Source organism: Coloeus monedula (assembly GCF_965178545.1).
Source record: "Coloeus monedula genome assembly, chromosome: Z".
Classification (NCBI taxonomy): domain Eukaryota; kingdom Metazoa; phylum Chordata; class Aves; order Passeriformes; family Corvidae; genus Coloeus; species Coloeus monedula.
Window position 1 is genome coordinate 31082327 of NC_138822.1, and position 16077 is coordinate 31098403.

The 16077-nt window shown below is 36.2% G+C and overlaps 1 protein-coding gene across 1 annotated transcript in view; it reads right to left on the bottom strand.

Moving 5' to 3' along the window:
- Window positions 1–16077, bottom strand: part of SV2C (synaptic vesicle glycoprotein 2C) — a gene marked incomplete at both ends in the record, with an annotated part of 76247 nt that overhangs the window by 20432 nt on the left and 39738 nt on the right. The window contains 2 exons of the mRNA XM_082301807.1: window positions 661–750; window positions 906–1039. Coding sequence (XP_082157933.1) covers window positions 661–750; window positions 906–1039 — 224 coding nt within the window. The remainder of the gene's footprint in view (window positions 1–660; window positions 751–905; window positions 1040–16077) is intronic.

Genomic DNA, 16077 nt, shown 5'->3' on the forward strand with positions numbered 1-16077 from the left:
GACTGGATTTCAAAGAAAGAAAGTGCTGTTTGATCCCACTGTATCCAGGAAGACAAGATTGTTGTGTATAGTCTTCATAAATGAGGAAGATGCCATAAAAACATTCAATTTTTGAATCGGCAATTTCTCTTCCAATAGAAACAAGCCATCAATACTTTAAATAGGGCTTTATAATTAGGCCTCAACAAAATGAATTTGAGCTTCCAAGACATTTTGAGAATATTAAATGTTTGAAATTAGTATTTCATAGAAGTGAAAATGTAGTTTTTAAAATCATTATTTTACCTGATAAAAATGGAAAAAAAAATCCAAATCCTAAAAAACACAACAGCTAACTAATTTGGACTTCTATGTGCCTACTGTTATTACTAAGGGTGAAATATTAATAAATATAACACAGATGGACTCTATTAAGTATCTTGGTACACCAGATAAAATTATCATGCTGTGGGTTCATACACCCGTGAATATCCTGGCCAAAGGCTGATATCTTAGTAGATGTTGTATATATAACAAGTTCAGTAGGAATTCACAATATTTTAGGTATTTCGGATTAGGCACAATCATTTAGGTATTTAGAGTGCAAAAAAGACCTCCAGACCTCACCAGTCAGCAGGGTTGCTGATGTGATAGGTGATTAGCTTTAAAAGCAGTACTCACAGTGAAGACTTTCTCGGGCTGACCACGAGCGCGCATGTTCGTGTCATGAATTTGCTTGAGTATCATCCAAGCTTCATCATGTTTTCCAACCTAAACATTAGAACAAAACATTTCAGCACAACACACATAGAAATTAAGTTACTCAGTATAGTCCCTGAACCATCTAAATACCTGTTTGGTAGAGGTCATAATATAAAACAGAAATAATTTTGACTGGAATCTAGAAACCGTTTGGAAAGTTATACCTCCAGCAGGAACCGTGGGCTTTCCGGCATAAAGGTGAGGGCAACCACAGAAGAGACACAGGGCAGCGCACAGACAATCACAAATACTCGCCAGCTGTGGAACTGGTAGGCAGAGCCCATGCTGAAACTCCATCCTGTGGAAGCAGAAATTCATGAAATGTAGACAAATAAGGAGTATTATACGTGTTATCCTATATATGCTGCTTCTTGGAGATGCAAAATTATACCTATATTTAAATGAAGCCTGACTGATATATTTCCACAAATATCGATCATCTAAAAAATAATTTTACACTATGACTTTTAGCCTCTTGCATCTGACTAGTCAAGCTGGAAAACGGCTGTGTTATGGATGAAAGACTTTCTTATGCAGGGATGAAGAAGCTTCTTTCAATTCTCTTAGCAAAATCTGTATTAAGGCAGTTATGTGAACCAAACAGGGACATCATCACCATGCATAAGAATACATATACAAAGAAATAGGTTTTTTATGAACAATGGAATTGGAGAGACTTAAAAATCTACACTCGTATTATATATTTTATGGAATTGCATAGCTTTCCTTAATATTAGCTGTTTCTACAAAGCTGATTTCAACACTTAATAAGAATCACCTACGTGAAACTGGAGGGCTCGTAGTTCAGCATTTTAATAAAATATCTGGTTGGTTGGTGTATTATCACTGGACTCTTGAAATGTTATAATTGTAAGAAAACTAAGAATTTATCTTAAGAAAGAGAAAAGTATTATTTGGGTAACTACCTGGCCTTTTATTCTGGCTTCAGCGCAGTGGAAATTTTCAAGTAAAATTTTCAAGGATTACTTATTAAAAGATGAGTGGAAGATAAGAATAATGGTAAAGGACAGAAGATGTTACTGGAAGAAAATTAAATCTTGGGTAATCAAAGAACTGATGTACTGGGTTAATCTGATATATTATTTGCTATCTGATTTTTCTAGGCAAAAGACATGGTTAATTGAATCTGTCTGAATGTCAGTAAGCAACTGGAAGAACGTCATATCAAATGGCCTTTTAAATAGCTCTCCAAGGGAGGTATTCATCTGAGAAATCTAAAGTGTGTTTTGGAATTTAAAGATTCTATGCTGTGGATCATAAACACATTATTGGAAAAAAAATTCTTTCTCATATTAAAGTACTTGCATACTACCACATGAAAAATCCTGTCAATTTATTTTTATTCTTTATCAATGGTTTGGTGAAACATCTTGATCAGCAAGATGTGAGAATGTATTTATTTCTGGTCTCCTATGAACATCCTATGTTTCTGAAATTATATCAGTTTGCTCTACAGCCTTGTTTAGCACTGCCACCTTTACCCCAGGGAGAAAGGGATAAAATCAGTAAGAGTATTGATGATGATCTTGGAATCCCACATTATTTTTTTCAAGAAAGGCTCCATATAGACATAGTTTAGTGCTCCAAATGTCCCTCCAACTAAACAAGGATGTCTAAAAGTTAATGTTAATTTTTATTCCAAAATAAAACCTGGAATTAAAATTTAAGAATAAACATGTAAACAAACCAAAACCAAAGGCATAAAAGTGTATTAGAATTCGTTGATTTTTGGAAAATATTAACATTTGATTTTATGGGATTTCAAATCTTAAATAATATGGATGTATTTTACATCTAAATTGTGAAGGGAAGGAAATAAATAAGAAAATGTTTACAGTGTGTTAATTACGCAATCAGAAACCACACCTGTGTTTTGGCTGTTGTAAACATATTTTATTCTAATCATTAGAATCATATTCTTCATTACATAATTTAAAATATAGAACAAAATCACCTGATGCAGAATTTGTAAAATGATACTTTTTGGTCTGATCAGTGAGTTGATCTGACTCTCTGGGCAGCTGTGCAACTGCTAGTGCTGCAGGGAAGGGAGCACAGGATGGGAGTTTTAATCTTTCAGAAAGTTCAGTATCTGTCAAGGTACCAGCTTTTGTTATTAGAAACTGTTCCAGAAATACACAAAGCCACCAGTATAGTCAGGCAATCTGCCTTTCATTGCTCTAGTTCATGTTTTATGGGATTGTTCTGTACAAAGGGCAGTTCTGCAGTAAATGAAATCAACCTGGCTTTATACCTGTTATAAAGCAACAGCAACATCTTGTGCTCTGTAGCTAGTCCTGGAAAATGCTGTTGGTAATTTATTTTTTAATTGTCATTTATTAATATAAGTGAACCGTACTACACTTAATTAAAAGCAATAGATGCACTGTTCATGCCGCTGTCATTGTGACAACCTACAAAACACCTTTTTTACTCCTCAAAATACCTGAATATTTTGAATACCTCAAAATACCTCAAAACACATGTCAAGTGAAATGTTCATTACAGTTTTTATTGCTTTTATTCCATCTTTTTCTCTACATACTGTATTAGCTGCTGCAATTTATCTTGTGATTTAATGTATCTGCTGAATTAATGATAAAGGGGAATGTCAGGATTATAAAAAGCAATTTGTAGAAAAAAAGTCCAAGCTGCAACACAGCTTTCTGGAGGTTGCTCCTCCCATCTATTCCAGTGCTAGATCAGCAAAACAAATATATTTCAAATGCAGAGCAAGTTTGGATTTATTCCTATACTTAACATATCTTTTTCCCAGGTCATGAGCTAATCTAGAAAATGGAGACATTAAAGCAGCACTGAATTTAGCTCACAAAGTGGCTTTCATTCCTTTTGTACATAAGTCTTGAAACTAAATGAAATTGTGTTCTTGGCTGTAATTCAATCTCCTTCTCCCCTGATTTATGGCACAGTAGCAAAGGCACAGCAGCCCTACATGGCTGCATTCAGTGCACTGCTCAGCAACCTGGAGCCGACCTTCACCCTTGCTCCCTGGCTATGCCGTATTCAAGAGTCATTAATCTTGAGAATGGGGACAAGTCCCAGTGTTTTATGAATTGCAAATCATTTGGCCTAAATGCATCTTGGAAATAATGTACTGTAGAGCAACCCAAAATCTGTCATGGCTGAATCTGAAGCTGCTGCAGCAACCTTTGTGCTAAATACCACCCTCCTGCTTTCCTGGCTGCTGGAAAAGGCCAAGTGAATCACAGACATGGCAATTACTGATTACAGAAACACAGGAGCACACAGCGGAGCAAAATCAAAATGTACAAGATGCTAATCTATATCCAATCACTAATTTATGAGTTGAACTCAATGTCAACAAAATCTTGTCTCACAAAACAGCATACCATCAGCTCCATAATATTAATATATCAAATGGATATTTTAAAATTCTTGCTCCAAAGGAGAGAACACTTGTCATAGACTTTCTGAATATATAGAGGGAAACCTGTCCACATTAAGATGAATTTTATAAATGTATAGTACCTGATAAACAGCAAGTATCTTCAAGCACAAGGATATGTTACTACAGTAGATATGTTACTTGAGAGCAGATTTATGGGGATGATTTGCTTAACTTTCTACAATACGGGCTACAAGGAACATGACAGATCTCTACAGATTCATACATGTTACACTAAAGCCCAATGTGGGCAATGAAAAACACGGGTGCCCAGAGGCTCTGTACAAGTACTGGCTGGCAAGGAGACGGTTTATATATACTAGAGGAATAAGCTTACGAACACTTTTCTAAGACACTGAAGTTGACAAAGAAAATCCAATCAAATACTGTGATTTTATGGCATGGTTAGCTAAAGACTGAGCATTTTGACAATTTTTGTTAGTCATTCAGTATGAATAAGAGGAACTAATTTCATGGCAGTGTCATAAATTGCCAAAACCCGAATTTTCATAGATTTCTGTCTTTTAGTAGATCAAAGGAGGGAGTAGATGCAGAAATATACTTTAAGGATAGGAGAGAAAGCAAACTAAGGAATTTACAGTAATTCATAGACTTCATAGATTCTTCTGAATAATAATTTATATTATTTTATAGCTTTTCTTATTTCTGTTTTAACACACCACCTTTGGTCAGAAGTCAGCTTTCTAGCCTTCATTCTCAATGTTTTTGTTTGAAATACTTACAGTAACTAACAAGCATGATTGCTCTAAATTGTCACTTGGTGGCACTGTTACCGTACTCAAAACAAATAAAGCTTAAAACTATTGCAGGGAGACATTTACTATCACATGCTGTTGTTGAGTATTTCCCGAGTCTAAGCTAAAGCAAAATTTTAAGTACTGGAAATATTTTGAAGCTTGCATCACTTAAATACCTTATTATTGCACTTATATTTTTTCTGCCCTGGCATTACCAAGTTTAACTGTCAGTGTTATCTGGGATTTGAGCCCTTCTATTGTAGTGCTACACATTAGAATAATGGTGAAATACTGCTGAAACTGAAAAAAAAGAGAAAAGTTCAGGTAAATTACGTAGCTGAGGAAGCTCTGTTAGACATTTTTACAAAACTGGATGAAAAACATTATTTTAAACCATTGCAGAAATAATGTTTCCAGAGTTCTTCTCTGTTGTATTACTGTGAAATTCCAGTAGCACAAAATAGAACACTTGTCTTTTCTGTGATTAAATTATTAATATCACATGGGAAAAGCAGTGTTATTTTTAGCCTGTATAGATAGTTAGATACTCTACAAACCTAGTCTCAGCAGGTCAGCTGCTGGTAATTTCTGAAGAAGGAATTTGGAAATTAAATAGCTGAAGTGTGTCAGGCCGTGATTGAGGCAACTTAACAAAGGTGTGTGGCTCTTTAGCCACAAGGGCAATTAGCCCTTGAGGATCACCAGTTCAGTGGGAGAAGAAAGTAGCAGTGTTCAACAGATGTATTTTGCAAACACATTAGACTCGGTCTGCTCGCACTTAAAACTGTGATGAGAAGGAACAAAGCATTTTCTAAAGACACATTTCCTCTGACACAGTGGAGGGGGTTTGTAAGCACAGACACATGTCACTCCTCACTGTGCTGGCATTGATATTTATCTGAAGACCTTAGGAAATCAGGTCTTCAGTCACTCCAGTGGCAGTATCTGCTATTCAGACAATCCCCAGGACAGCTGAAAGAACTGATCTTGCATAGAAAATAATTTGCTCTCAAATACCATCAAACACACTCTTGCACAGCACTGCAGTTTACTTTTCATTAAGGAGGAAGTTTGTGTATCCTCATACTTCAGACAATGGTATGGTATGATATGTTTCCAAAATTTGAGGTTTAGTAATGACAAGTCAGGCTTTCATATAATTTTATGTATGCTCTGCAGAATATCAACAGAGCTGTAGGTTTGTTTCCTTGACATGGAAATGCTAATGTATAAGGCCTGATAGGAAAAAAAGAACCCATAAAAATTAGTTTAAAATCAGAATATTTAGAAATGCTGGCATGGAGGTAGATGGGGGGGAAAGGTAAGGGAAATTTGTAAGTCATTGTGTGCATGGTTTGAAATGGTCTGTCTGAAATCTGACTTTCATTTGGCCTGATATATGGCTGTATTAAGATGAGGCGATGCACAGTAGCCGATGCAGCCAAGAAGTTAATACTTAAAATGAAGAAGAGATGAACAGACTTAATCATATATGAAAATTAAAGCAGTATCCCTAATAGGAGAACTGCAGGTGCCCAGTAGTCCAGTCATGTAATCCATCTAATCTCGGCAGGTGCTAGAAGTAGTGAAGGATGTCTAATTACTGGTCTATCTATGACTATGAAATAAGAATCTCTCTTGCCTCCCTAGTAGATAAATATTAAAACCTGTATGGTCTTGGAAACCAGTAGGCTTCTGCCACTACTGGGCCTAATGGGAATGGCACGCCTGTATCTTGAGCTGAACACAAAGGAAGCTCTTCTTGCACTTCAATCTTCTTTACTGGGAAGGATACTGGGCCAACCAAATAAAACAGAGACATGAGTAAGACAAAATCACTCATTATCCATTCATATTTTATGAAGTCTAACAGGGTAGAAGAGAAGCTATACAGAACCAGAGAGTGAATGGTCAACTAAATTGACCATTATAAATTTTCTACATAGTCACCCTATATCCTCTCCTTCAGGGGACTGTCTCAACTATTCAGAAGTTATGACTGTTCCAATAGTTACAATGAACAGTGGCAAAAGAGTAAAGTGCATTCACAAGAAGCAGCTTACGGCATTTTCAGAACTGTTTTTGCCTCTTCAGCCCTTTCTATATGACTGAGAAAGACACAGTAACAAGAGCATTTGCCTACAGTGCACAGAACTGGACAAATTCCTTTTTAACTGATGTAAGGCAGCGCTAAAACACATTATCACCTCTCTATATAAATAGCAGGTTAAAAACAAACAAAAAGGTCTTGTCTTAGTAGAGTTTGCAGGAAACATTCTGTCTTGAATGGTAGTTGTAAGAATTAGCTGACATCAGAACAGTTGGCAGGAGATGAAGATTCCTCTGCCTCTTAAGTTATGTTTGTTTATTCAATTTAGTTTGTCTCCAAGCCACCACTCTCCATAACATCATCCAATCATAAGGCAAGTTTTTGCCAACCTGTAGTGCTTTATGGTGGTTTTCTGTGTATTTATATTATGCACCTCTATGTCCTGTTATAAAACAGGAACACTAATACTTACACAGGTTAAGTCTTAACTCAAGGCTGTAAGACCTCAGTAACACTGAAGAAGGGTAAAAATAAGATATTAATCAGAGCCAAAATACAGATACAGAGGAGACTGTACTGATGAAATCCATAAAGAAAGACATTGACATGAAATGCAAAGCCATTATCCCATAAGGGGCACAGGTGAAGATAGACATCAGTTTTGTACAAAACCTTCTGCATGGTTTCTTGAGATACTTGCACCTCGTTCCTAAGAGATTGAGGGTTGCTATCCAATCAATACTCTTTTGACCCAGGAGATGTGCTTGGCTGATGTGTGATTACCATACAGAACTTAGTGAGCCTTTCCTAGACTGATCCCAACTTCAACTATGCATTGCACCCATCGATATGACTCTTCATGAAAATAGGGGCTAAGAGTAAAGCATTCCACTTAGTGGAAAGGAACAAAAAATGCCACTGATGAGGAGTGGAGACAGGTTTGCAGTGCTCTACTTCTGTTTTTTTAACTTTGGCCACTGAGAATTTTCCATTCTCAAGCAAGGGAGAAATAATGGAAAAGCACTATGCTAAGATGTCGTGCTGATGTAATGTCTCCACCACCCTGCAGGATCAATTTTGCTCCTTAGTAATTCTGAACACAATTGGAATGCAACTATCTTATAGGACTGGAAACCTGCCAAAAAAGCACTTCCACACAATATTGCAACATCTTGACGTAAATCATCATTAAGAGTTTTGCTACCATCCTGTCATTTCACCAGACTTCAGACACCTATTACCAGGAATTGAGCCTGAGTAACTTCAACATGGCTTTATTCTGAATGCAAATATCATTATATTCCTTGAGAAGTGGGCATATCCTCACTCATTACAGTCTTTGGTTAATGAGCACAGATTCTGAAAGCTTGCTAGGGCATATCTGTAATTTTCTGCTTAGATGTTGAATCAGTTTTTCTAAAATATTATACTTTGTGCATTCTCAAAATACCTTTCTTCCTCTCTGCCCCATAGTTTATAAAATACAAATCAGTGGAAAATATCTCCTGAAACTTAAGTCGATTGCATACTCCTGAAATTCAAAAGGAGAAATACCATGTAGCTATTGAAATTAAGTAAATATACCTATTATAGGCTAGAATGTTCTGAATTTCCCTTATGTGTACTCATGGCCCTTGCTCAGAGAAAACTGCCCAAGACTGCTAGAAATGAGTGTAGAAAAACACAGGTAAACTTTTGTCCAGGGTGTAGATGCAAAACATGAAAACATGAAAACATGTAATCAAAAGCTCAAATGTTTTATTTTCCTTTATATGTCTGCTTTTGTCACATTTCTGCACGTAAATTAGATTTGGAAAATTTTCTCCTTGTAGTTAAAGATATGTTATAAAGCTACATCATATGGCACCATTCTCAGTCCTACAGAAGCCAATACTTCTTGATAGTGCTCTGATGCTCTTTCATATATACATTTTCAATCTTCCCAATGCCTTAGCAATGCCATTGACTTAGGAAAAAAAAAATAGTGCTGGGATGCAATAGGTCAGTGGTTTACATCCTTCCTCAATTTAATGACCACTAGACATTTTCCAAATGGATTTGTAGGATACTAGGCGGCTAACCAAGGCCTATGGAAGGAAGATTTGTTTGTTTTAATTTTTTTTGTGGCCATATGGTCTAGAAGCATTTTATGAAAACCCTGCTATCAAAAACCACAGCAGTAGCTGAATTTTTTTAGCTTGACAACCAGATAAAGAGTGAGCATAAAAACTGAAATGTATTTTTCCAACACAAACAAGATCTATTCAATAACTACATAAAGTTTACAATAGACACTTAACAACTGTAAAGATGATGTTTTAAGTACTCAGATATAAACAAATAAATAAATAAAAAAGAATAGGCTACCAAGGGTTAATATGTAGCTGAAAATCTCATTACAAGGACTGTGGCACATAATTGATCTGACTGTTTGGCTGACTGAGTCAGTGGCCCCAGAGATTTATGTACTCATGCATTTCTGCAAAGTCCTGGCTTGAGTCTGACTCTGTGCAGCTGTTCAATGAAGGCACTTCACAATCTGCAAAACAAAGAGCAACATCTACCAGCCACAACACTGACAACATCACAGGCTTGTCAGTCTAAGAAGAAAAGGTTCTGTTAAGCTTTCCAGAGAAAAGGGTTCAAACAGATGCAATTAATATCGGAAGTGGGGGAGACAGCATGGTAAGAGATGCTGCTGTCAGGGCTTCAAAATATCATGGTCAATGTTGGCACCAAGACTGCACAACCAAATGTCACTAAAATGTGCTTCAAACTTCATATGAACTTCATTTGTATGTTACTTTTAATTTGTGTTAAGTTTTTTACCTCCATTCTCCTACATGTGCTTAGTAGTTTTCCACTACTTTATTTAAGAATTGAAAAATGGTTTTGCATTAATTTTGAGGCATCTGTTTGGACCATGCTGCAGAGTACAATAAGACTAAATCACTGAGAGCAGACAGAATCCACTTCTGTAAGAAGACAATGTGAAATTGTCAAATGCCTGTGTAGTAGCCATTATGAACAAAGTCTATAAGGAAACACTTGTCTGCAACAAAATCTCTTCATATTGTTGTCCTACCCATATAAAAAAATACAGATACAATGATATCTATGTATTCTTGTGTGGTGCCCTTCACTGTCTATCCATAGCTCTGAGATCAGAAATGGTGCTATGTTTGATGTGATGCGTTGTTGTAGACACTACTAAAAGCAGCAGTTAGATGTGGAAACTAATTGAAAATGTAAGTGTTCTTGTCCCGCTCCAGGACTCCCAGTGATTTATGTGCATCTGAACTAAGGAAATTTAAATGATGGGCTCATGGAAAAGAAGGAAAGAGAAGCAATTAATCAAAAAGGACAATCAGTAAAAGGCACAATGAAACACTGCAGCTTGTGAAAAGAAAATGGAGCCTCCTTATCTAGCTTAACTTAGAAACAAAACATTAATTGAAATGCTGGAACATTATTTGAAGAATACCAAGAGGACATGTCTTTTACCAGTGATGCACATTTTACCTTTTGTGTGCTGCTGCAGTGTAACAACAGAATATCTCTGCAATTAAAGAAACTCTTTCAAAATGTAACTCTATTACCTTTATTTGCTTGAAAGATGTTGCAAGAAAAATATTATTTTCAATGAGCATTTCAGTGCTGTGATTTGTCTTATTTCTATTTTTTGCTATTTCATTTGCCTCTTGTTTTCTCTCCTTTTTTTAAAAAAAATTTTAAACAAAAAGGAAGAATATCCTATCACTGCGAGAGAGACAGATAGACTAAGCATATGTGACCAAACGATTAGAGCCGATGTGCATTCTAGGAATTATCTTCTAATCTAACAGCAGTCAATTAAACAAACCTGGTCACATTTCTGGCCTTACTGTACATTCTGTGGGGCCTTTCTGTACATACCGTGAACCACGGGTCAGAAGCCTTGAATTCAAGCCTCTGTCAAAGACTTGCAACAAAATATTTTTTTGCATTCTCAAATCAACTACTAACGATTCTCAGTAATAGCCTATCATAGTGGCAGTGGGGAAGTGGATTTGCATATGAACAGATAGTCACAGTATTTGAAATGCAATTCTCAAAGGGAACAATGAAAATACAATATATTAAGAAAGCAGAGAATTATATTACATTCTTTCTTTTATACAGCTTCATGACTTCCTTGAAAGTCTAGAATAATAAAGGAATCAAATGTTTATATCGGATTGAACTAAATAATGCTTCTGTGGGAAAATTAAACAATATAAATATAACCTTGATCTCTTTAGCTGCAATTCCTTATTCTTTTATTATATGGCAATGACATTTTCATGAAACAACTAAGAGGGGGGCCAAAGCTTTCAATGCCTGAAAACAAATTGCCCCAATACTGAAAAAAAAAAAATACTAACTTAAACATCAAGGGAGAAACAGAGAGTGGTAGAAAGCAGCAATTCTTCACCTTGCCCAGCACCAAAGCTGAGGAAACTGTGAATGGAAACCTCAGCCCAGAGTCCTCACTATGAAATCTTAATGCTTATCACTGCTCATTTTATACTGCTTTCTGCTGGCATCTTTGTAAGGTGTAAAAGTAGAGCTGTCTTGGAAATACTAAGCACACAAACACTGTAAGGAAGATAAATCAGGTTTTGCCATATTTTTGTCCTCTCCTACAAGTATGAACAGAAAGAATATAGTCAGATGTTGTATTCATATGCTCTGGTAAGCATGGATATTTGAAAAGACCTCAATGGAATTACTTTCATTAAAGTAGGCATGCTTTTCAGAAGTAACATAAAGTACTTTTCTTTGAGGAAAAGTGTGAACAAACTTCCTGAAAAAGACCAATCCAATGTCATTTGCAATTGAATTTGTTAATTTTATTTTAAAGGCAACTGCACTGCAAATTGAAAAATTATATTCCAGTTGTATATGCAATCCATAGACAGAATATATTATTAAAGTGAAAGGAAACTGTTACTAAAAGGACAATCACCAAGTTCTTCAAAGCAGGTAGCTTTACATGCCATAGAAATAATACGGAATTGTGGTTGATGAATGTATACTGTCAGGTTATGTTCTAGAGGAAATTAATGTATTTTTGTATATGAACAATCACATGAATTTTTGATCTGTTGTAGACCAATCACAAAATCAAAAGTGTTTTTTTTTATGATTTAACATTGAAAATATTAACGAAGAAATCTTATCAGATTAGAATCGTATTTGTTTCTAAAAGTGAAAAACAAGGTTAACACCTGACACTGCAGGTACTTCTGCTGGCCAGTCTAGACAGGTTTCTAAGGCAGCTTGATTGGTTTGGATGTAATTTTCCTTAAATTAAACTCAAGGCCAATTCATTGTGTGAAACTGAATTTTCATTAAGAGAAAGGCTGAGAAGTTGACATTTTTTATTGTCATGAGAATGACTGATGATTACTGTGGTTTCTGCGGAAAATTATGTTTATGGCATTGAACAATGATGCTTATGGCAACAGTCTGTTCACCTGTCCATCAGTTCCTCCACTAGCATTCTTTAAAGCCATTAAGCTACCTCAATCAAACATCACAGGAAGCAATAGTCTCAAAGATAATCACATTCTCCAAAGCCTTGTGAAATATGCTGCCCCGGCAGAGAAGAGAGAGTCACTTGGAAAAAGAAGGAAAAGGCAGGAGATACCAGTGGTCCCTCAGGGATGCTGGAACCTACCTGGGGATGGGGACTGCAACACAGCCACCCCATCCATTGGCTTTGGCACGGATCTGACCCAGGTTGAAACGAGCTGCCTTCTCCCTGAGAGCAGCTAGGCCAGAACAGGGCTGTATTGCACCAGGGAGCATAGTGCAAGTGTGGACATCTGAATGTTTCTTATAGCAGAGTTCTGGGGGAAAGAAAGGGGAATTGTAGAGACTATAGCAGAAAGGGATCCAAAAAAAGCAAGGACAAACTAAAAGCACTGTCATGGTGCCTTGTAAGCAACATAGGGGAAGAGAGGGCAGAAGGGATTTTGCCAGGATCAAAAGGTGATTGACAGAAACCCCTAGAAAACTGAGCCTCATATCTTCTTTGCTCACAAAACAATTTGCTAGACTTTTACTGAACCTCTCCATAAAAAAATTTTCTCTTTCACCCTTAACCTAAAATGCCAAGGAAAAGTTTATATCTGAAGCTCACTAATGAGCATCTTTACTGTTCATTAAGTAGATGTGCTAAAAGCTACTTAAACTTCTAGGGCTTGCAAATATAAACATTGAAATGACCATATCAAACTCTGCATTAGAGCACAGAAAATAAGAAACCTGATAAAGAGGTTTGTTTTGCTCTCCTAGTTAGATTTGCATAAGCAGCTCTTCTAAATTCTGCCGTATTCTGTCATTATTGTTGTTCCTAAAGACGAAGATTTTTTTAAAGTACACATTCAGTGTAATCTAATAGGATTATTTCAAATGAAGAACAATTCACAAGTAGAAGTTGATAACTCAAGTTAACATTGAAACTGCCTTGCACACATTTTAATTAACTCAGATTAAAAAAAGTATAGATGTAGCTTCATCTGCAGAATACCAGATTAACATAAGTGCATTAAGTATTGGCAGAGGGGAAGCATAGTGCATTGGGAATCACTGTCTCTTAGAGGAATGTAAAATGGATCAACAGATGTTGCATTAGGTAGTAGATGCCTTTATGCCCGATCTAGTCCATTTATACAGCATTACACAGTCTCACTGCAAATGCAGATTCAACTTTAACAAAGCTCTAACTTCTTTAAATATCAAATGGTATTTTTCATTTGTTTAGGTTTATTCTCAAGACAGAAGATATATCAGAAAGGAAATAGTAGGAGGCAAATTTAAAGATTTGTTCTTGGTTTTAAATTTTGGTTCACATATTTCCTCCAAACCTGAAAAAAGGACAATATATTGATTTCAAATTCTGCAGACTGCAGATTTCTTGGTGCATTCATGGGCTTTTTACAGCTGAGAAAAAAAGCATTGTGCTCTTCCCCAGGCCATCTTCTTCAGTATTTCTCTTTGTACTGGGCAACTGATGAAATTCTTCTGCAAAGAATGGAAACTACTGTATAATAGAAAATGGAGCCTTGGGTTCAGCTTTTTCCCTAACAGCTGTTGCTATGACATGAATTTGTTCAGAACTACCATGAAAAGGAAGCCTATCAGAGAAAAGTTTGAGGAAAATAAGAAAAACAATATTAAGGTGTTGGAGGTTTTTTTTTTTTTACTTGAGAATCCAGAATTTTAAAAATTAAAGAAGAACCAACTTATAAATTTCTGTTTATACCAGTGCAGTGTTATTCAGCCAAGAAGCTTTCTGTCTTCCTTTTGGAGCTACCAGTCAGAACAGTTTGATAGGCAGGCATTTTCCTACATGTGCTGGGAATATTCAATGCTGCTTCTTTTTCTATTCTTTTTTTAAATTCTAGTTTTTTCCTTTGTTTGCTGTTTTCTGGCCTACCCCAACACACTGCAAAAGAACAGTATCTGTTTAATAGAACAGGGGTGAGGGAACTTTGAGGGGGCATCCAGTGCATCAACTTGCTTCAAATCAGAATCAACAACAGCCCCTGCAACAGGAATTTCAATGCCTGACACTTCACTACTTCCATAGCAGTTCCATTCATACGCTTAACCAACACACCATTATAAAATATTTTTTATTATCTGTGCTACCTCCACTTGACAGAAACATCAGCTCAGTCTCTGTAATCCATACTTACAGATCCTACCACTCAAGAGGATCCAGGTCTGCTCACCAGAAGTGCTGGAAGATGGATGCCTCCTAAAATGCATCTGCCTTTATTGCATACCGTGTACTAGATGTTAGGGCTGTGCCCTAAGCCTATAACCCACTGATAGTATAAAGCATTGGCGTAGGAATTTTTAACCCAATACCACTGCTGCCATGTGCCATTGAGAAACCCTTCAGCCCAACAAAAACCCAGATAGAATAACGGAGTTAAAAGGTTTTCTCATTTCATTGCCACTCCACAATTTTAGTCCATCATGTTCTCAGATCTGCAGCAGGCTGGAAGGTTAATTCCTCCATTAACACTGCCTGATGGTGTACATGCTATGTGTTGCACAGTGAGCCAGTAGCTCTCTATCTCCTCATCTGCATAGTTGCTGCATGCAGCTTTGCTTACCTCCTTGCCTGTTTTACTACAATACAGTTCATTATGGCTTCGTGCAGAAGGGGATTTCATTGCAGTTTTGAAGACAAGTTTATCTTTTTTATCTTCAATTGGTTGACACAAAAACAGAGCAAACATGATGCTTGAAATAAGACATAAATTTTTCTCAAGCCACCACGCAAAAAGGTGATAAGAGGATCATTTTCATTGCCACTAGGCTTAATTTCTTCAGATGAATTGAACTGCTTTACTGCAACAATCTTCTGCTACAAACTTGAGAAATGTTTTTCAGGCCAATTTGAAAGCCACTTCTTACTCAAAAGAGAAATAGATTGGTCCATTCTCATCACAGTTGCACTCAGATGGAAACAGAAGCCGTTATAGACTCCTGTGTCTACAAAAAGACTTATCTAATTATGGAAAGCAGAATTAAGAACAGACAACAGGTCTCCATTGGTAGCTCTAGTGAATTTAGCGTGGTTCTAAACTATTAAGAACAGGCTGTAGTTTCAAGAACCCTTGACAACATCCAGTGAATGAAGATTCTGTGAATGTATTTGGCAGTTAATGCTAATAACATTATAACAACTGTATTCAAAACTTAACTTCTATCCTGTCTAAATTAAATCCCAGTTCCTGCCCTTTAAACTCATTTAATGTTATTGACAGGAGAAAAGTAATAGGAAAAAAACTTCAGAGAGAATAGAAGTGAATATATTTTACAGACCAGGAAATGAATACAAAAAATTTCCAGTAGGAGACATAATTATACATTTTAAAAATAGAAGATATTGTTAATATTTTAAATACAATGCTTTGCAAGTCAAGAGTGAGTGCATTACTTGGACACTGTATTTTTAAGCTCTGTGTTACTGTAAAGAAGTTACTCTCTCAAAAAAAATCCATTTGGGAAAGAATCGCTTTCTTAGTAAAACTCTA